General features: G+C 41.2%; 1 protein-coding gene across 1 annotated transcript; it reads left to right on the top strand.

Moving 5' to 3' along the window:
* Positions 1-399: 399 nt before the first annotated feature.
* LOC306733874 (hormonally up-regulated neu tumor-associated kinase) lies at positions 400-10,103 on the top strand (the record flags this gene model as incomplete). The annotated part of the gene is made up of 10 exons (XM_079215184.1): positions 400-660; positions 3,424-3,546; positions 3,700-3,869; positions 5,805-5,860; positions 5,990-6,128; positions 6,260-6,387; positions 7,400-7,535; positions 7,985-8,162; positions 9,140-9,212; positions 9,307-10,103. The coding sequence occupies 10 exons, from the start codon at positions 400-402 to the stop codon at positions 10,101-10,103; spliced, it is 2,061 nt and encodes a 686-aa protein (XP_079071310.1).
* Positions 10,104-22,367: the final 12,264 nt, after the last annotated feature.

Raw genomic sequence — 22,367 nt, 5'->3', positions numbered from 1 at the left:
TGTGTGTGTGGGGGGGGAGGGGTATAATTACGGTGTAGAATGTCCTCCTCATTACTGGAGCTGACCTAAGAGCACAGTTAATCATCCACTAACGGGCAGAGAGACACAGAGTGAGAGAACGGGAGAGAAGCCAGTGGTGCATTTTGCACAGTTTGATTCGAAGAGAGACAGAAAGAGGAGTCTTCCATCACTCGACGAAAGGATATAGATTTACTTACCTGAGATTGGAAGGATAACAAATCTGCATCCAAGGATTTTTAGGAAGCTTTCTCCTTTCCTCAATCAATCAGTGTGTGTGTGTGTGTGTGTGTGTGTTAGTATGTTCTATGTGGACTGTCCTGCTTTGGGATTATATGGTATGTGTGTGTGAGAGGCAGCCACATGCTGGCCCTGTCCGGGATGCCAGCTGCAGCATTGAAGCCCACTCCGGAGGACATGGTGGCAGAGGGAGGGGGCGAAGGAGAGTGCCATGGGTCTCAGTGGGACGCCTCTGGGCCGGGCCGGGAGCAGCTTCCCTTGCCATCTCTGAAGGTCCCCAGGGAGCTTCTGCGGAGCTTCCCCCACTCCAAACGGGTGGGAACCTATCTGGTGGGGAAAATGATCAACAAGGGATCGTTTGCCAAAGTGATGGAGGGGCTGCACATCAGCACGGGGGAAAAGGTCGGTGCTTGAGAATAAAAGTGAAGAGACTTCACACATAGAAGATTATTACAGCTAAAACTTGTCACTGATTATTATGCACACAGTCAGACCCATCTCTAATTACTTTTTTCACAAGTATGACTCTTGAGGGGATCTTACAGGAACAAAACCTTTGCTTAATAGATTTAAAGAGGTATGAAATGGATCTGTTTCTATTAAATATATCTGGACTTCTATGAAACCGAAAAAAGGTCATTCATGACGCATGTGCAAAAATAAAATACCATGTAAACGGGATAACAAAGGTAGCCGTTATAATGTTTGTTCCGTAATAGTATTCTTCTGGTTTAAAAAAGCTAATTTGTGCTATAAATAGTTTAGATTTGTTCTAAAATGTTCCGGCTCTAAACTGCAGGGGCCGTATTGATGACCCCCCAAGTGAAGGCAGGGCATGTGTGTGTACATGTATGTATCACTTTCTTTCCCTGGTTGCTGAGTTCCTGACCCCGGCTCACCTGACCTGGTTGCCATAGTGATGACCAAAACCAGCTCCAGTGGTGTTTGCTCCTCTTGACCCTTGTTATCCTCTGCAGGTACAAGATCTGTGGAGGTTGTCGTGGAACAATCCTTTTCCCACTCCTGATGAGTCTTGTATTACTGAAGTAAAGAATACAGTGTAACAGAACTTGTCTTAAAGATCTTTATTTTCTGCACAGACAAGGTTCACTCATCATAGAGTACAATTCAGTCTGCAGGAGGACGAACAAAGTGTGCAGGGCATGTACATCTTATGAAGGGCTAGTGGGTAGGATGAGACCTGACAGAGTCTGTAACCTAACCTAAACAGGCTGTGACTAACTTCTTGCAGAGGTAAATGTCCTGTAACCACCATCGCACAGAAACCATACATGTTATTTAGATCTTGTATTTATGGTTCTGTTGTTGGGAACAGCCTCTAAAGGTAAGTCATCCCAGTAGGTAGTGCAATAATTACCTACCATATATGCTGTATGATGCTACAATGTGACATTAACAATAATTAGCTACCAGATATGCTGTGTGATGCTACAATGTGCCATTTTGTAACTTTTTCGGTTGTTTGCATCTCGCAGGATTTTTTTATTGTAGAGAATGTGCTCAAAAAAGTTTGAAAAACACTGCTGATTAGTTATCGACAAACTACTGTCATCTGAACAAGCAGTATACTAATATGTATTATAATAATAATGATATAATAATAATAATTATCCATATATATATTAACTTTATAATTGTATTATCTGTCCAGGCCAGGTGCTTTTCATCATCATCATTGATGAGAAATTGGTTGAAGGCTTAATAAATGTAATACAAGTTGACTTCCTTATTATTTGATAGGTGTGAGAAGATATTGATAACATTGAGTATCAGTTTTGTGATTCTCAAAAACACTTTAGATTTGTATTTAATAGTTTACATGCAAAGATTTGTTGCAGACATAGGCTCAAATAAACATAATATATCACCTTGCTAAGTATTGCAATATATGACATTAGAATGCTACTGTATCATACAGCTGTTCTCACTTCCAATGCATTGGCACATAGCTTGGTCACTACTCCTCATTCTCTCATGGCCCCAGGCTTGCAACTAACTCCAATGTAAGCACAGCGGCGTCCTCATCACGCTCAGGGACACTATATAGTGGGGGATGGGCCAAACAAACGCCAGACTTTTATCCAGGAGATGCAGTTTGAGTCCCGTGTGTGAAACTAAAGTAAAAGTACAAACCTGACTCTTGTGAGAGGTCAGTCAATTCAACCACTATCTTTTACTAATCCTAACTAAGTGGTTTTGTGGCTTAAACCTAGCTTCCTGTGAACGGACATGTACAAAACTGATGCTAGAGAGTTACCAAGAGCGTCATTTGAATCTTCGGATCACGTCTGTATTTGATGCATTGGGTTGAGAATGTGTTAGCATCGTATCGCCAGATTCTTGCCAAGACACAGACCTATTATATGACAGTTCAGTTAGATTCAGAAATTATTATTTTCCAGCATTGTATTTTATATGAAGCATCAATAGGGTGCTCTTTTAATTTTAGAGCATGGTTTATAGATTTCACTTCAGATTTTATAATGATTTCACTCAAAACCCTGTCCTAAAGTCAAATAGTCCCGCTTCTGCTCAAACTGATTGGCCTACTGGACTCTACTTGTATATCTCCTTTCTAGTCTTCCGACCAATCAAAGCTCTTTAACGCTACACGTCATCATTCACACACTGATGGGAGGAGCTATCATGCAAGGTGCCACCTGCCCATCAGGACTAACTAACATTTCACACACCGTAAGCACGGCTACAGAAGCAATTTGGGGTTAAGTGTTTTGCCGAAGGACATAACGACATGGACTAGCAGAGCCGGGGATCGCACCACCGATCCTCTGATTGAAGGACGACCCTGCTCTACCGCTGAGCCACAGTCGGCCCAGTCTCCTCAGACTCCGGCTGCTTCTATGTGCTCTTGAATCATCATCAACAAAATATCCTACCTCCCACACAATTATTGTTCTAGTTCCCTTGAGCGCCACAACTTCTGGAACATCTATCAGTAATAGAGGATATATGTTTATTCCAATCATCTCCTGGAGATAATGTGACATTCTGTTCAAGTAGTTTGGGTACAAGTAGTACCCAATTTGGAAGCAGACTTTTGATAAAAAGAAACAAATCCTTTCCTTTGATAAATTAAAGTTCCAAAAACATAACTTTTACCCTTGTGCACATGTCTGTGTTTAGGTGGCCATTAAGGTGATTGATAAGAAGAAAGCGCGGCAAGACTCATATGTGCTGAAGAACATGAAGAGAGAACCCCGAATTCATCAGATGGTCCGACATCCTCACATCGTAGTCCTGCTGGAGGTAGACAAACAAAAACATGAACTCATTAATATCTGTTAGTTGCATATGCTTACAACATTACACCTATAAAGTATAATTCAAAGGTTATTATATATCTGCCACTGTTGAATAAGACACATCTAATTAATATGCACCTGAATAACTGTGTGTCAGACGTTGGAGACAGAGAACAGCTACTACATGGCCATGGAGCTTTGTGCTGGAGGAGACCTGATGGACCGGATCTGTGAGAGGAAGAGGCTGGAGGAGAGGGAAGTGCGGCGCTACACTCGTCAGATCCTGTCTGCGGTGGAACACCTGCATAAACACGGCATTGTACACAGGTGACAGACACAATGTGCAGTTCCTTATGTATCAGAGACGTCTGCCTCATGCTCTTTGCAGTCAGGAGTTGTCCTTTTTTTTATTTGGTCTCCTTTGTGATGATTTGTGTCATTATTTTTTTTTTAAAAAGTCCACATTTTTTTGTTCATGAGACCTTAAATAAAATAATTAAAAAAAAAAAAATTAATGAATAATTGTTAGAGATATACAGCATCCATGTTCAGTCCTGTGGCTCTTTGAAGTGAGTACTGGAACAAACCTTTAATCAGGAGACAAGTGCCGATCAGGTTTTGGTCTTTGGATGACTTGCTATGTGTTGGGCATGTCGATAGTGTTTGTTTACCATCATCCAGGCGGAGTAGTTGTGCTAAAATGATCAATCAGTTAAGAGACAAGAAATAGATGGTAATTCCGATTAATAATCAGTGATCCAAACCATCTACCATTTACAAGTTCTGATATAAACATCATTAATGTATATTTTTCAGTATGAATTGACTCATGCTGTTGAAACAATGGACATCTGGACATCTTTTGGCATGCAATGGCCAAAGCCAATGCTCCTGGAGCTCAGTCAGACTATACATGTTCTACACATGTTCATCTTACCTTCCAAATGGACCCAATTAGAGATTTGACAAAGTTAAGCAAAATTAAGAAAGACACTTAAATGTGTTTGGCTCCCAACACACACACACACACACACACACACACACACACACACACACACACACACACACACACTAGTTTGCAGGGCATTGACAGTCGACAGAGAAAGACAGTGCATGGCACAGCACATTGTGGGAGCTAAGAGTGTTATTTTAGAGGTATTTTAGTATGTGTAGGTGTTTGAGACCCAATACTCTCACACACACAGTTACGCTGCAACCACATACAATATGCACTGCGCTGGGCTTTGCTTTAAGACCTTGGCTCCTCTGAAGGTGGGAATGTGATTACCAGGCAATGACCTCATCATCCTGCGCCGGCGCCATGATTCACACATCATCACAACATCATGGACTTCCTCTCTAATGAAGTCCCTCAACGATGGCACTCTCAACCATTCAACAGCACCTCTCTCCTGTCACACACACACACGCACACACACACACACACTCGCACACACTCCTTTGCACTCACACTCCACCACAGTCCCACACAGATGATTAGACTGGAAATAAATGGAAAATTTGCACTTAAATGCACCTCCTACCACCCACATCCAGTAGGTTTACCACATACATTTTCTCCTTTATGACAACGTCTGCTCTCGCTCTTTCTTGCCCGTTTTCCCTCTTTGAACTTTATTCGGGTTGAAGGCAGATGAAAGGAACATGGCTGATTCCCAGGCTATAGTTTATAGGGGATCCCTCTCTCCAAACCACAGATTTTCATTTAGCTGCGTAGTTTCAGAGCAGGCGGTGTGGTTGGTGTTGAGGCTGGGGTACTTTAAGGAGAGTGAGGCAACTTTCCCAGGTGAACACATCCACAGTAATGTGACAGAGAAGTAAGCAAGTAAGTAAAGAGGAGCTTCACCTTGGCCCGATTTCAATTTGGCTTGACTTGAAGATCATGATGGGTGAAGGTTGTTAGGAGTCTAAAACAAACGTATCTTTCAAATCACGACTTGCTGTTCATGTTGAGCTCTACCCAACCCACATTTAGCTTGGGTTTACTTATGTTCTGTGGTCTAGTCTGGTCCCATTTCAGGTGGTTGCCCATAACTAAACAAAAAAAGCTTAGAAAGGCTAAAGTCACTGGAGGACTTCTTAAATTAAACAACCACCATAGTCATCAATTGAAGTGCTCCAAAACAAGGAACACATCCCTTTAAAAATGCCAGTAGGATTAAGGACAGAGCTCATGAAAATACGAGAGTGCACCACCCATTTATTTGTGACCAAACAGCTCTCTCTCCTTTTCTTCTGCAGAGACTTAAAAATTGAAAACTTTCTGCTGGATGAACATAACAACATAAAGATTGTGGGTATGTTGATATTCTTGCCTTTTGCAATGACATCTGACAGTATACTGATGTTGGACAGATCACCCTGGCAGAACCTGTCTGTTCATCTGTGCGTGTACTCCTCTGTTAAAATGCTGATGTTTCAAACAGACTTTGGCCTGAGTAACACTCTGAAGGCTGAATCTTTGTCTCTGGAGCTCCTAAACACCCAGTGTGGAAGTCCTGCCTACGCGGCCCCTGAGCTGTTAGCTCACAGGAAGTACGGCCCCAAAGTGGACGTCTGGTCCGTGTAAGTGATACAAATGTGTGTCTGTTGAGGAGGCATTTGTGTTACTGATTGAAACAAATGACATACACTCATCTATATATTGTATGCATATTGTAATAGTGTTTCTGTTTCTCCACGTTGCTTGTGAGCAGGGGTGTGAGCATGTTTGCCATGCTGACAGGAACTCTGCCCTTCACTGTCGAGCCTTTCAACATCAAGCAGCTGCACCAGAAGATGGTCAACGGAGAGATCAGCAGCATCCCCAGTGACATCAGCAAAGGTAACTCACACATTTCAGTGGCTTCGTCGCTGAAAAAGATGGCATGAAGACGTTTGAAGAGTGACATTTCTTCAGCAACATATGATTAAAAGACCTACTTGCAAGCAATGCGAGTCTTGGCCCTATTATCTCTTCTTTATTTTGGTCACACATAGTCACTCCATTACACTGTCATGTTGCATGTCACCGCACACAAACATAGCTCCTGTTACTCTGGGGGAAAGCAGCACGGCTCTTAAAGTTCTGAAGCTGGGACTAGATGGCATTAGTGGCTGCATCACTGCTACAGACATCCACATCTACTTTCAGACTTCATCCTGCCTCTGAATGAGAATGTTTTGTTCTTTCAAACTCTGCTAAACCTTTGCCAGTCCTCTTTTTCTTCTGCCACAGTAATTCTTGTCAGGCTGGCCTGTTTATTCCATTAGCTCATTCATTAGTTTTCTTGTCATTTCCCCATTGTTTTGGTCGTTCTTTTGTTTTTCTGCTATAATTGTTTTTTCTATATCTATTATTTCACCAGTTTATAGATTAAAACAATTAGTGCATTTGATTCAGTAACAAACTAAATGACCTTGACTGAATGGAATGGTGCAATCTTGGCTTACATATCTGTGAAAGTGGCAACCATCCTGAATCCACATGCTCCTCTAGACCATCGAGTTTATCAGGAATCCTCATTTGGAGTCAAACTATCAACCGTGCTTAGCTGTCACAGCGGAGCTCCATGGCACAGCACAGGCAGGATATCCTGCTTCTCTACATGGTGTCCTCTCTGACACTGTATGAGTGAAGTCACAATGAGCCACATCAGTCTTAAGAAGTTGTGCAACATTGGCTCTTTTAGTTTTGTCCCCTTTTGACCATGCATGCAAGAATAGTACCTCTCTGCCGAGTTCATGCATAGATGCAACAGACATGTACACCAAACCATATGCAGTAATCAGACCATTTTAAATTCTGAAAGTGAAGAAAACAAACGTATCAATGATTCATCGATGCTCATCTTCAGGTGCTGTGGTGTTTGTGTTGTCCCTCCTGGAGCCCGACCCTGCTAAGAGACCTAGCGTCAGAGCTGCAATGGAGGAGAGATGGATCAACGAGGGACACGCCAAGAAACCAGTGCACACACTCACTCATAAAAACAGGTAAAGGGATTTACTGCGTGACTACACTTTGACACTACAAACATACCCTGGGGCAAAACAAGCATATTTCTTGAATGCAGATGAAATAAATATACTTTTATCTATTTCTAACCAAAAGATGTACGTTTGTATAAGACACACCCTCCTCGGGGAAAGTTCTGCAGCAAACATTAAAATGTGGGAAAAATAACTCAATCAATGCAATTTTTTGAAGAAAATCAACATATTTGTGGTTAGTAGGGTTACAGCTTTATGTATTTTTGCATGACTTTTATCACAAATGACGCAATAACTGCTCCATGTCTGTTTGGCTCAGTTGATGATCATCAAACTAAAATCCTTCAGTTACTGGTCCTTCTATTCAACACATCCTTAATGATCCAAAGGTTATTTGCTTCACTCTTCAAAGTTTATCTTTGTAACTGTTCCCCTCTCTGGTTGTGTCCCAGACTGTGTCCAGAGGATCTCAACTCGTCTGTGCTGGCATACATGACCGAGACGTTGGGCTACACTCTCTCTGAGATCATACACACACTCACCATCAACCGACCCTCTGCCATCATGGCCTCCTATCACCTGCTGCTCAACAAGCTCAGCAGGAACCAGAACGGAGCTAAGGCCAGCAAGGTTCCTCCATTTTTTTTTTACAACCATTCTCATGTATACAGTGAAATTCTAACAGCTAAGAATTATTGATTCGGCAGAAAATAGAGAGCAACGGCTGGAGTCTTCCAAGCAAGAATACATGGAGAGAGAGGCATACTACCGAATCAAAGACTCAGCAACAGGTAATTTTTTCAATTACACCATAAACATAAATACAGTGATCATTTAGATATGTTAAAAAACATGCCATGGACCCAATAAGGGATAAGTATTTTTATTGTCAAGGGATCCCAAAGTAGACTATAACCAACAAGAAGTTAGTCCATCACTCAATACTTTCTGGCTTCTCCTACTCTGACTGTGTCAATAAACCAGTAGTGCAATTGATCCTCTGAATATATATATATATGGGTCAAAAATATAGTTGGATTCATAAAAAGGCGTATTTATAATTCCTCAGAACAGCCGGAACTGATTAGCAAATGTTACTAAAACAAAGACTAAATGGTGCATTCGTTGGGTATTATTTTCAGCAGGCAAATCTAGAAGATGCAAACCAGTGTAATGGCGTGGCTCACTGATGCAGAGAAATTCAGTTTTAATAAACAAAACATCCAAGTAAAATAAAAATAAAACAGCAGCAAATACCAAATTGAAGTTAACCGTCAATGTAAAGCAGTGTGGTGGCTGTACGAGGTGATATGAGACGTCTTTGTTCTTTTGTAGAAAATAATCTTGGGCCTACTGATGAACTAATCACAACTTGTTTTTAGAATGAGCCGACGAATGAAAAAAGATTGAAGAAGCCCAGCAAGCCTCTAAGAGCCCAACAGACAACTGAGTGTCCGATCAACAGGAAGAGAACTGAGGACCTGTACAGACCAGACCACCAAGAGGACGTCGAGAATCGCCCCCTCTCTCCATCTCTACCCCAGCTCCCTCCTTCTACCTCCCCCTCAATACCGCCTCGTCTTCCCTCTGCCTCTCCCACCCCTCAGTCTACAGAGGATGGGGCCACTGATGAGGAGATTGCCATCACCTTGGACACCAGAGAAACCCTGTTTCCCGAAGGTGAGGATTTACAGCTTACAGAGAAACAAAATCTGCACACCTCCACAGTATAGTGTGTGACAAACTTTACTGTGTCTTTGTTTGTGTGCTCTAGTGTCTGTGTTCGGAGACAGAGAACTCGTCCATCTTTCTCCTCCTAAAAGCTCTGCATCTCAACTCTGTGACTCCGCCCCTTGCCAAGTCCCCTTGCCCGCTGAGTCAATCAGAGACAGCAGCGCGTTGAGGCCAATTCGACACACACATCTGCTCAGGACAACTCAATCAGACGGGGCAGCAGACCCTGGGTCAAAGTGCTTCCATGACAACCGCCACCAAGACGACCACTCTCATCACCTGAGCATCAATGAGCGTCTGGAGAAGCTGCAGACGTTCTATTCTTCAGAGAAGAACGGCATTTCTCCCAGGATGCTCCTGGAGGCCGACACACACATTACACACTCCTCAGACAGAGACCATCTGGGTGCCACAGAGACGATACAGACGTCACCCTCTGCCCCACTGCCCCGCCTGCGCAATGTAGGGCTAAAAGATGGACGAGGCAGGAAGATGACATGGGTAGGTTTGACCCAACCCGGGCCCCCAGGACTCCTGGTGAATGGGTCTAAACCTCCCACCTTCCCCTCACAGAGACAACATACTTTGGTCATTAAGAGTCTCAGGCAGGAGAAGGGCAAGAGGCGAGATCTTTCATCATCAGGAGGAGGAGGAGGAGGAGAGAGAAGCACAGCAGGAGGAGGGCTGACCGGAGCAAAGAGGAACTCGGTTCAGTTACGTTCATCTCTCCAGCGTCGGGTGGCGGACCTGAATCTGCCACTGCTTCCTGCAGCTCTGCAGAGGAAGACCGATAGCAAGAACCAGCTACACAGCATGGACTATCGTGTCCTCCCATAATAGAAAGACAGTGATAGTGACCAGAAAAAGGTTACACAAGAGAAGGGAAGATAATACTGAGTTTAATGTCACATTTATAAAGCAGATTAGCAATTTAGAAATACTGGCTTGTTTTGAAATATGGGCAAAAGAGGAGAGGGATAAGGGCTGGATGGTATTAAATACTGAGTAAATAGGGCTGCAGTTATGTTTAGACATTTTGTGTAGTGGCAGCTCCAAAAAGATGCTAAACTTATACTTATTCCATTCAGGCCTTGCTCACCAATATGTCTCCTTCCCAAACAAACAGCATCCAGTGTGCATTCTTTATATGCTGCAGTGCCAACCATTCCAACTCTGAGCTCATCCATTTGAATTTAGCCTTAGATAGCAAGACTTCCTCTGGAATTCCATTTTCATCACCACCCATCACAATGTGAAGTGCAGAATGCACACTAATTATTAAGGTTCTAATAGTATTCATTGTCCTTACATTTTTGTTCAAACATTGAAAGTCAAAGTAAAAACAGAACTTTAAACTTCCTTAGAAGTGTTGTATACATACATGCAGTTTGATCTCTGCATTCAACCCTTTCTAAGCCATTTATGAGCATTGGGGTGCTGTCGATTGTCTGGGGGGCAACTCTGGGTTGGGCGTTTCATCGAAGGACACTTCAACTTACGTACATACAGTAGGAGTCAAGAATGGACCATCAAGTTTGAGGTTCGAGGGCAACCCACTCTACCCGCTGAGCTACAGCCACCCCCAAGTCTCACTGCTACCTTATCATGTTGTTATGTGTCTTCGTGGCAAGTTTTTTTGCAAAATTATTGCTCAATTACACATTTTCTAGGGCGAAAATAGAGCTGTGTTTTGACATGTCATGTTTACTTGAGTTGTGTCTCAACCTATCATGCTCAGCTGTGATATCTCCATTTTAGCCAAATATGGATTATTTCTGCCTCCAGAAAAGTGAATAAATGGATGCTAATGGTGGAGGCAACCCTGGGCTTTAAGGCTTACAAGTAAACTCTCTGTGGCCATGTTTTACTACATTATAAGATGCAGTGCACACATCATCACATCGCAAATTTGGTAATTAAAATAATTTCTTTTCATTATTTCATTTACAATGTGTAGTGTGTTTTGTGGTATGGACAAGGACCAAAATGGATATGGTGAGGTCTGGTAACCTATAGCATGTCAGTTGTGCTTACTCAATTATTTGTCAGCTAATTCATACCACAAAATTCAAATATTCTTTACCCCAAATCTCTGACAAGCATCTTCTCCCTCCGCCCCTGTCTCTTCTTTCCTCATGTCACTGTCTCTTAATCATTAATATACAAAGATGTGGAGGAATCTGGTTGCTGCTTTGTGGCGCTCTTCCTGACTGCTAAATAATTGAGGGGATGTTACCTGATTCTCAAACCTGTGTGTGTGTGTGTGTGTGTGTGTGTGTGTGTGTGTGTGTGTGTGTGTGTGTGTGTGTGTGTGTGTGTGTGTGTGTGTGTGTGTCTGTGTGTGTGGTGCATGTTGCGTGCGCCTAATGAGGACAGATTGAATACATTGGATACATCCCCAACTCCAGTTTCCTATCAGGCTACTTAACAATACGAACCAGTAAGCTCAGATGCTGTATCAGACACACAATCCCACTGCACAATGGCAATACACTAAAAAAAGAATGGCTAGTTAATGGTCAACTTCCCAAGTTAAGTAAGCCTAACAAATACTGGGGACCTTGTTCTTAAAAAAGTAATCCAGTTAAGGTAATTTCAATGACATACATTATTTATTCTTAATTCATTCTTTTCTCTAAATACATCTTAGCACTGATGCAGGGGAGCCACCACAAGTAATAATACACAAATAATTCAAAAGCTTGTTTGAATGATGGAGATGTTTGGTAGTCCAAACAAGCATCCGCTATTCTCCCTGAGCACAGTCACACTGAATCTGAATTGTATATGTCCGTGTATTGGACAAACAAGGTATGGAAAATCTGTAAATAATACATAAGGATGTATCCATGGCTATGGGAACATTGCGTTTACATGCATGCTATATTGAACATTGTTCTGTCAGAAGAACATGCGCCTGTTACAGTAACATTAAACAGCAACTTAAAACACGTTTCCACGTGACCACAGCTGATTACTAATGACACATTCGCTTTTGAGCTCTTTCAAACAATGAGTTGACCTCGTACAGTCTCCATATAACCAAGACGAAGAGCCAACCTATAATTTACGAGTCTGCACTTCTGAATTGAAAGTCTGAAGTGTTATCTCATTCTTGACTGTGCCTCGGTTTTCCAACAGAAGACAGCGGTCCTTGGAACCATGGAACCATGAACGGAAGGCTTGAGAGTTGGAATTCAAGAGACCTGAAAGATATAATTTGCCTCGTATAAACAATATCCTGATATGTCTTGAGCCTTGACGTGTGCTTGGACTTAACAACTCTGATGCATGACATTAACACACTGGCTTACACTGGTTTCAGGGGGTTGTCAAGGCTTTGGTTACTTCTGCGGCGTCATTTTAAGCAATGAATGAAGGCAGTTTTCTTGTTGAGTTTATCCATCTCTTGCTTTACAGAGGGAACAATTCACAAGGCCGTTTGGGGAATATAATAATTACCGGGTTAGATTTATTGAGGAGTATCCAAGGATGTAGCAATAATAATGCTTTATCCTCACTGTTTCCATCAGCACACCTCCATATACAGTACTTTCTCCACTCTCGTCCTTCAATGCAATCTCACCTTTGGTTTTGGCGATACAAATGTCCTTCTGCAAAGTAAAGTTTCAGCCACTGTCATGCCCCATTAGGTAAGATGCTATAAAGACAGTGAGTTGTGGTCACCTGGAGTTAGTCATGCATCTGTGTGTTTGATTTGGTTTGTTGGCATTGTGAAAGACACAAACATGCCTGGACATGTCTACTGTATGCTTTGATGTTTGTCATTTTGAGGATGAGTTAGTTAATGATGAGAGAATCAGGTCGCTTAGACTACAACAATAACACAATGTACTGCACACAGTAGTCTACAGCCATGCTAGCAGCTCTGTGAGGCTGTAATGAGGTATAGCTTTTATATGCTAACATTATTATAATGCTGATAATGAGATGAAAATGTGATTGAGATTGTGAAGTAATGTTCATCACAATCTTAATTTAGCGTTAGAATGCTAACTTTAGCTAGTTAGCAAAACAAATTAGTTATTTTGTCAGTATTCATACAGACACAAAAGCAGTGGTTGACAAACTTTATTCAATAAGAAAACATATCATAAACCTTTTTATAAAAAAGGTCACAGAAAAGTTATAAAATACATTACAAAGAAGTCATGAAAAGTAATATGTCATATGTTATCAAAACAGTCATGAAAAAAGCAAAAGTATAGTATGTTGTAAAAACGTCCTAAAAAATGTCACTGGACAGTTGTGTATTACAAAAAGGTCATAGTAGTGTTACAGAAAATGTAATTCCAAAAGTCACATTAAAGTGTGTCACGAAAAGTGATGAAAACATCATAGCAAGTGTGGGGCCCACATTACCATTGCACCTGTAATAAGAACTGGACATGACCCCCCTTACATATCTTACATATATCATACATATTCTCATTTGTTTATTATTTTTATTGATTGTTAATTATTTTTGTTTGTTCACCTTGCATCTGTTTGTTTATCTGTTTATCGGAGGTTTGAATGATGTGAGGTTAATGTTGGTTACATGGATTTAAGTTCAGGCAAAGTCATGGGTCAGCTCAGGGGTCCTTTGGGGAAAAGCGAGGGAAAAAGCTGCGCTCGCGCTATTCAGATTGGTCTAGAATAGCATGAAGTATATAGTGTGGAGCTGATCAGTGTGTTTCTGTACTTTTCAGGTGGGTGAAAGTGATTAAATAGTATAAAAGTAGCGACACATGGGCATAACTGTTTGGAAGTTGAATGTCATGACGTGTCCGGAATATAATGAATCACTTAGCTTAGCTAGCTAGTAACTGTAGTAACCATCTGTAGCCTGTGAGTGACAGTTACGTGAATGTGTAGAATGTCGCCAGTGTGAATGAAATTGTTAGTGATAATATAAGTTGATATGTGTATATAGGTATAAGAAACTGTTTGATTCAGATTGGTCTAGAATAGCATGAAGTATGTAGTGTGGAGCTGATCAGTATGTTTCTGTACTTTTCAGTGTGTTCGTGTACTGTTGCTCCTGTTAGTAAAGAAATTCTTTAAAAAAAACATGCACGCCTGGATCTCCTGTGTCCAAGTGCGCAACACATGTCATTAAAAAGTAATAGTACGGCACAAAAAGATTCATAGGATCGTATGTCACAAAACAGAAAAAAAAACATAGTATAATATTTCAAAATAATGTGATAGTATATCATAAAAAAGTAACCCAAAAGTAACAGCTAAAGTGAGCATAGTATGTTATAAAAAGTTACAAAAAGTATGTCCTTAAGATGTCAAAAACATCATAGTAAAGTTGAAATGTTATAAAAGGTCTGCAGTATAGCGTATCATGAAAAAGTAATTGAATAGTATGTCTTTAAAATGTCATTAAACAAAGTCTTAGTAATATATGTCATAAAAAAAAGTACTTCAATAGACACGGTATAGTAAGTCTTAAAAAGGTAAAAAGTCATAGTATCTCGTTAAAATGTTAAAACATTCATGGTATAGTATTCTATTAAACTCTCATGAAAATGTAATTGAATAGTATGTTGTACTCATTAAAAACATCATACAACATCAGACTACATGTCACAAAAAGTCTTTAAAGGTCACAAATAATGTAATTAAAACATCATAGAACAGTATGCCATTAAAATGCTACAAAATAATTACATTTAAAAAAAGTGTCCCACAGAAAGGCAAAAGATCTTAATTTCATTTTTAACTTAAGAAAATTTAAATTACGTTACTAATTAAATTAGTCATTCTGTACTACTAAGGTTCAACATACCCAGGGTATATTTTGGTTATTTGGGTTTAACTATACAATGGATATCAACCCAGGGTTTCTCAATCTGAGAGCAAATGCCCAATCAAAAACATGGATAGGTCTACCGTGAACAGGGTGGCATATGTTATAATCAAAGAGCCGTCATATTACATATATACATTAAATTTGGTCTCTGCATTTAACCAATCCTTAGTATTAGCAATTTAGGAGCAGTTGGTGAAGCGCCCGGGGAGCAACTGGAGGTTCAGTGTCTTGCTCAAGGACACATACGATCTATGCGGAGACCAGGAATCGAACCATCTATCTTGTGGTTGCAGGACGACCACGCTGAGCCTCAGCCACAATAAAGACCTCCCATATTATATTATCACCACAGCAGAGATGGCAAAAATACATCAAAAGGTATTTTGATACAAAATACCCCTCAAATAAATGTATTAAAATAAAATACAAAATACTGGCGCTAGAAAATGTAACAAAATACAGGAAATACTTGTTTCTAGATTTTCCGTTTTCTCACAATTTGGTATAGCAGAGCATTCATGTTTGGGCTGTATAATGTACACAACGCTCACAATGCTGAACCCCACAAAAAGGAAGAACAGTCACAGAATATCAGTGTTACTAAGCAAAGCTATTAAAAGACAACAACTTGACTGATTATGTACGTATATATTTGTATTAATGGGACTTTAAACTTGATAAACGGCAGGGCAGAATTCATCATCAGGAGCTCTTCCTCACTCTCCAAGTCCTCGTACTCCCATGAATCGATACCAAAGCCACTGATGTGACATAGCAAAAAAACACAATTCAACCATAAATATTAACATAAACCATAAATATGACTCAAGGACTCGAAAGTGACTCGAGAGAGAGCTCCCCAAGTTATGAAAATATAATTTTTCATATCCCTAGCTTGATGCCACACATGATTGCCGCACCTTTCTGGAAAGCTTGCGACCTACAGAATCCACCAAAACCACTGTCAGACAAAGCCTGAGCAAGATATCAACCACATTCCAGACAAAAGACTGAAATATGACTTATTAAAGTTTGAAACCATATTCCACACGGCCTTGCTTGTCATGTATTGGTGCGTCTGCTTGAGCAAAGCCTCTTTGTTGTGGAACCAGAGGCGTCCAAGGTCCAGGAAGAAAGTTAGGGCATTTTTGCTTTCAGGGACCTAAACCTACGTTACACGAAATGTGAACTAAATGAAAGACTAAAAATATTTAACTTCACTAAATCAAAGTCAAATTTTGCAGAGACACTGTTAACACATAGTGCTATTCCATAATCAAAAAGCGAAAACACATCCTGGAAGTTGTTTTTTTTCGAACACTTTTAACCATTATACCCGTAACACATATATTTCTATATGAACCTCTTAACTAGTCTTACAAGTGTTTTCTGTATATTATACCTTTTGAAATTATGCAAATCGCCCTTCTGGTTGAGGAGCTATTCTGTATTTAGTATGGGTATGCAAAACATTTGGAATTTTTGAGAAAAATGTCTGGGGCTTGAGCCCATAAACTTTGGCTTTGTTTCAACAAGAACATATTCATCACATAAACATTAGGCCTCCAACTCGACGAGACCACCGACGTTTGCAATCTAAGCCAGCTTGTTGTATTTGTGCGCTATATGAAAGACAACGTGATAAAGGAAGATTGTATATATCCTTCTCCTTACCTACAAAGCCTTAACTGGTGATGCACCATCATATCTTAAGGACCTTATAGTGCCATATTACCCCACGAGAGCATTACGCTCACTGAATGCAGGGTTACTTGTGGTTCCCAGAGTGTTAAAAAGTAGGTTGGGGGCTAGAGCTTTCAGTTATCGGGCTCCTCTTCTGTGGAATCAGCTTCCACTTTCAGTTCGGGGGGCAGGCACGGTCACCTCATTTAAGAGTAGACTTAAGACTTTCCTCTTTGATGGCGCTTATAGTTAGGGCTGTTTCAGGCTTATAGTTAGGGCTGGCTCAGGTTTGCCCTGGTCCAGCCCCCAGATATGCTGCTATAGGCCTAGACTGCTGGGGGACATCTTAGGATACACTGAGCTCCTCCCCTCCTTCTCTTCCTCTTTCGCTCCTCCTCTCCTCCTCTTCACCTCTTCTTTCTCTCCTTCTGGATAAATGATTGTCTCTTCAATGCATATTACTAACTCTACTTTCTTTTTCCATGGATTCGTGGCTGCCTGGATGCCCTGCTGATGCAACCATAGCCCTGCTGATGCAACTGGCCTGGAGCCGGTCCTGCCAGCTGCCATGGCCCTGCTTTCTCCTCCCACTGCCCCTGTGATGCCCCTCCTCTCTACCTCCTTCTACTTAATGGACTGTGGCTATCTGGATCATGGACCATGCATACAACTCATTACATGAATAATTTCTGTCACATTCATTGAATGTGCTGTAACTCCGTTACGTTATTCATTCTGGCCACATGACATCTATTGCTTCTGTCCATCCGGGGAGAGGGATCCTCCTCTGTTGCTCTCCCTTAGGTTTCTTCCCCTTTTTTTTCCCTGTGAAAGGGTTTTTACTATCTTTATTGGGGGAGTTTTTCCTGATCCGATGTGAGGTCCCGGGATAGGGATGTCATGTGTACAGATTGTAAAGCCCTCCGAGGCAAACTTGTATTTGTGATGTTGGGCTATATAACATGAACTGAATTGAATTGAATATTTTGTAAGCCTCTTACAACAACAACCAAGGCAGTCGATGTGAAGAAACTCGTGGATGACTTCTTCAGAGACAACAACCTTTCGTGGAATATGGTTTCTGCAGTTTGTTCGGACGGAGCTCCAGCCATGCTGGGACGACGCTCTGGTTTTGGAGCGCTGGTGAAATCCAATGCACCACACATCATTGTTACGCACTGTGTTCTGCACAGGCATGCGTTGGCAACAAAAACCGTGCCTCTAAATTTGGCAGAATACACAATTGTAGTTGAATGTGTGAACTACGTACACAATAATGTTATGAAGCACCACATCTTCAAAGAGTTGTGTAAGGAAATGGGCTCTGAATTTGAGGTACTTCTGTACCATTCTAATGTTCGGTGGTTATCCCGGGGAAAGGTGCTGAATCGTGTTTTTGACATGCGTGTGGAATTAGCCCTGTTTTTGCGAGAGTACCAACATTGTCACGCAGATTGCTTCGAAAATTCCGTGTTCGTTCTCATTTTGCCGTACATGAACGATATTTTCGATGCTCTCCATCATCTCAATCGACAGATGCAGGGTGGTGTAGTCAACATCATCGAAGTGGAAGAAAACCTGAAGGCATTTAAAAAAAAAGTTACCTTCATGGTAACGACGAACAGAGAATGATAACTTCACAAACTTTCCCTGCTGGACGACTGTAAGTAAGATCGAAGACGTGTCTGGAATTGGAGACATTTCTGTACCTGCGGAGCTGAAGCAAGCAATTGCCATGCACTTAGATGAGCTCGCAAAGTCTTTCGACGGATACTTCCCCACCAAAGAGTCATATCCAGCATGGGTGAGACAGCCATTCACGTTTAGTGTTGCGACAGCAGATGTCAAGGATGAATACCTCGACGAAATCATTGACCTTCAGCAGAGCAAGGTTCAACAGCAACTCTTCAGAACAACAACGCTCTCAACGTTTTGGTGTCACCAAATCGTACCATACCTTTTTGTGCACTAATACAATATATACCTATGTTTTGAAGAAATCATATTTTAATTTTTCAATTACAAAGGGTTCGGTGAATGCACTGATGAAGCTTGCAGGGTTCAGTACCTCCAATAAGGTTAAGAACCACTGGTCTAGACAGTGTATCTGCTATGATCAGTTGTTTCCCCGGGCACATACACGGCTGTAGGGTTCTAACCAGAGGTGTCAAGTAACGAAGTACAAATACTTTGTTACCTTACTTAAGTAGACATTTTAGGTATCTATACTTTACTGGAGTACTTATTTTTCAGACGACTTTTTACTTCTACTCCTTACATTTTCACGCAAATATCTGTACTTTCTACTCCCTACATTTTAAAAATAGCCTCGTTACTATTTAATTTTGGTTTGTTTTCATTCCGGCTTGTCGTATTTCAAAAACACACACACACACAAAAAACCTCTCCGCCCCGTTGCCAACAGATACGTGCGCGCGCACACAGGTGAGCGCTGAGCACACACACCAGCGGACAGAGAGCGTCGAAAAATATGTCGCGTGAAAAGTAGACCGCTATATCTGCGTTTTAAACTCTCCCAAGGTGAAGATGCAACAGCAGCTCTCATGTGAGGAGCAACCGTAGTTCTCCTCGCACCGGAGCAGCTCTCTGAACCCGGAGCAGCTCTCCTGCTCCAGGTGAAACGAGCCAAAGTGCTCGTGTCTTTTACCAACAATGAGCTGCTGGCTTCACATATTACAAAAGTACACGGATATAAAACTAAGTCATTATTAAATACATGGACAAATGCCTGTACTTTCGGGTAAATGGTTACGGTACGCCGCTAACAGGTTACGCTTGCGCATCCGCGATTTGACGCGACGCCGTGAGCTCCGTGAGCTTGTCTTTTCCTGCTGTTGCATTTCTCAAAATAAAAAAACAGATCTAAGCTCAATATTGAGCATGAATTGAGAGAGGCCGTATCAAATCTACAACCCCGTTTATAACATATGTGTCGAGGAAAGCAGGTCACTGCAGCCAGTAATACTGATACAACGTGATGGCTCACATATCTGCACTCAATCTGTTTTGTTTGGCAAAAAAAATTAAAAGCTTATTGTTTTCCACAATAAGCTATTTAGTAGTAACTAAATATGAGTAATTTTTTGCACACATAGAACTTGCACAAAACATTGTCTGATGGGGCAATCTGATTTACTTGAAAGTGATTGCAATTGTCTTTATTCTGTTATTTATAAAAGCACAGATGAGTCACACAATTATGTTATTTACAGAAAAAGTTTGAGAACCACAGCTTTAAGTGTTTGTGTCGGAGTCGCCGCCTATTTTGGACTATTACAATACTTATAGGCAACTAGTTATCATGTCTTCCGCTCCATGAAACGCATGTTAATGCTCAGTAGTACACATATGGTACTTTAATGTATTTGCATTGTAATAAAATGTGATCATTTTCAATGGGCATATATGCAGCTGAAACGGGTAGCCTAGTGCATCCCACATTTTTCAACATAACATTTTAAAACATTATGGCCTTTATAAAAATTATTGTTTTGGGGGAGGTGGGTTAGTGCACTATAGGCCCCTGAGACGCGGCTTAAGAGTTTGTCCTTAATGGAACAAAAACATTCCCCTTACATTACTTTTACTTTTATACTTTTAAGTAGTTTTTAAACCAGTACTTTTACACTTTTACTTAAGTAAAAAGCTTGAGTTGATACTTCAACTTTTACAGAAGTATTTTTAAACCCTAGTACCTATACTTCTACTTGAGTAATGAATGTGAATACTTTTGACACCTCTGGTTCTAACGCATCATACTAGTAAAGTCTCTGACACCTCATAGGAACCGTGTCAAGATCTTTCCAGTTTATCAAGCAACCATCGGAGCACACCATTCCGTGGGCTCCTTGATTGGCTCTATCACACCACTGGCTACCATGTGGTCCAGTTCTTTTTTTATTTTAGAGAGAATAGGTACTGACACATGCCTTGCCGTAGTCACACTAATTTGGTTACACACCTTTTCAGTCATGGCTTATTTCTCAGCAGGTAAAAAGTCTTTTCTGAAATGACACTTAACCTTCCGTTGTAGGTTTTAAATGCAAAAAAGAACCACATAAAATGTGATTATTGCATCAAGGCTTTTTGACTTTGTCAGGAACCTCTATTTCAACAAAATAAAATTACTAAATTATAAAATGCTCTGGTTTTTGACCATACAAATGACTGTTCACAAATATGTTGTGTTATGACTTGTTCTGCTTTTCATTTTGTGTTTGTATTAAAGTTATATTGCTGAAAAAAACTTTTTAGACTTTTTAGACTTTTTCTTTAAGTAAATATACATGGGTCGAAATTGACCCGTAACACCATAGATGTTACGATAGTTAATATTAAAATTAAAACGTAAATAAAACAAATGCATTTAAGAGATGTGTTCTAATACCCCTCAGTCATATTCAGGTAATACAACAACTTTTTAATTATTTATGTGATTCTCTTAAGGTTCATTTTACCATTTTTTAAAATTGAAATCGAGGGGTATACTGACAAAGAAAAGGGCCAGAGAAAAATATTAAAACATACAACAATGTAACTAAGAGATGAGAAACAAATTGGATTGTTTTTAGTGTATTTTACAGCTGATTTAAGACATGGGTCGGCACCGACCCCTTAATGGTACTAGAAAGAGGGAGGTTAAATCCGCCCGTGTCGATTTTAAATTAGATTTTAATTCCTTGCACCAGCAGTTTTACCGTCCATGCCTTGTTTGAGTCGTCCATGTCTGTAATTTCCCCCAGGAATTGAATGTGTCTTCCATCTCCTCCCTCGTAGGGTGCAGTGACCTCGTTGATCACACGCGAACGGCATACCGCTGCAAAATGTCCTAGCTTCTTATACTTGTGGCATTTTGCATCACGTGCGGAACATTTGTCTTCTTTAGCATGCACTCTGCCACATCTAGAACATTTGTGTCCCTTATTATTAATACCTTGTTTCGCTCTGGTCCCTTTTGTCTGCCAGTTTCCGTTACTCCATTCTATTTCATCCTTACTGACCGCAGTGTGTTTTCACACTGGATATCTTCCGTCTTGCGCTTGCGCAGTTCGAGTACGTATACCAAAAAATGTCACGTGTGACCTCGGATGAGTCCCCAGCCGGGTATAACTTCCGGCCTCATCCTGAGATCATGTCCTTTTTCATCTTCTCGCTACGCAGGCTAACGAACGTGTTAGCATCAGCTAAAGCTGAACTTGTGAAAACAGAGCTCGTCGCTGCTAGCCTTGTGACCTCCGGTCGGAGTCGCGGGTCTCTCGCCCTCCAAAGGCTGCGACAAGCTGTACCCTCGTAGGAGGGAACGGTGCGCTCGGCATCCGGACCGTCGAGCCGGGCAGCGTACCCGTCCCGGGTGAGATCGACTAACAGTATTTGCCGACAGCAGCAGATCCCACGATTGGTCTGAGGAGCGCTCCGGCTAATTAGCGGATCTCAGGATGAGGCCGGAAGTTATACCCGGCTGGGGACTCATCCGAGGTCACACATTTTTTGGTATACGTACTCGAACTGCGCAAGCGCAAGACGGAAGATATCCAGTGTGAAAACACTGCCTCTGGCGGTCATCCAGGATTCAT

Source organism: Taurulus bubalis (genome assembly GCF_910589615.1).
Source record: "Taurulus bubalis genome assembly, chromosome: 3".
Classification (NCBI taxonomy): Eukaryota; Metazoa; Chordata; class Actinopteri; order Perciformes; family Cottidae; genus Taurulus; species Taurulus bubalis.
Note: the sequence above shows the minus strand (reverse complement) of the source record. Positions and strands in the feature narration are given on the sequence as shown.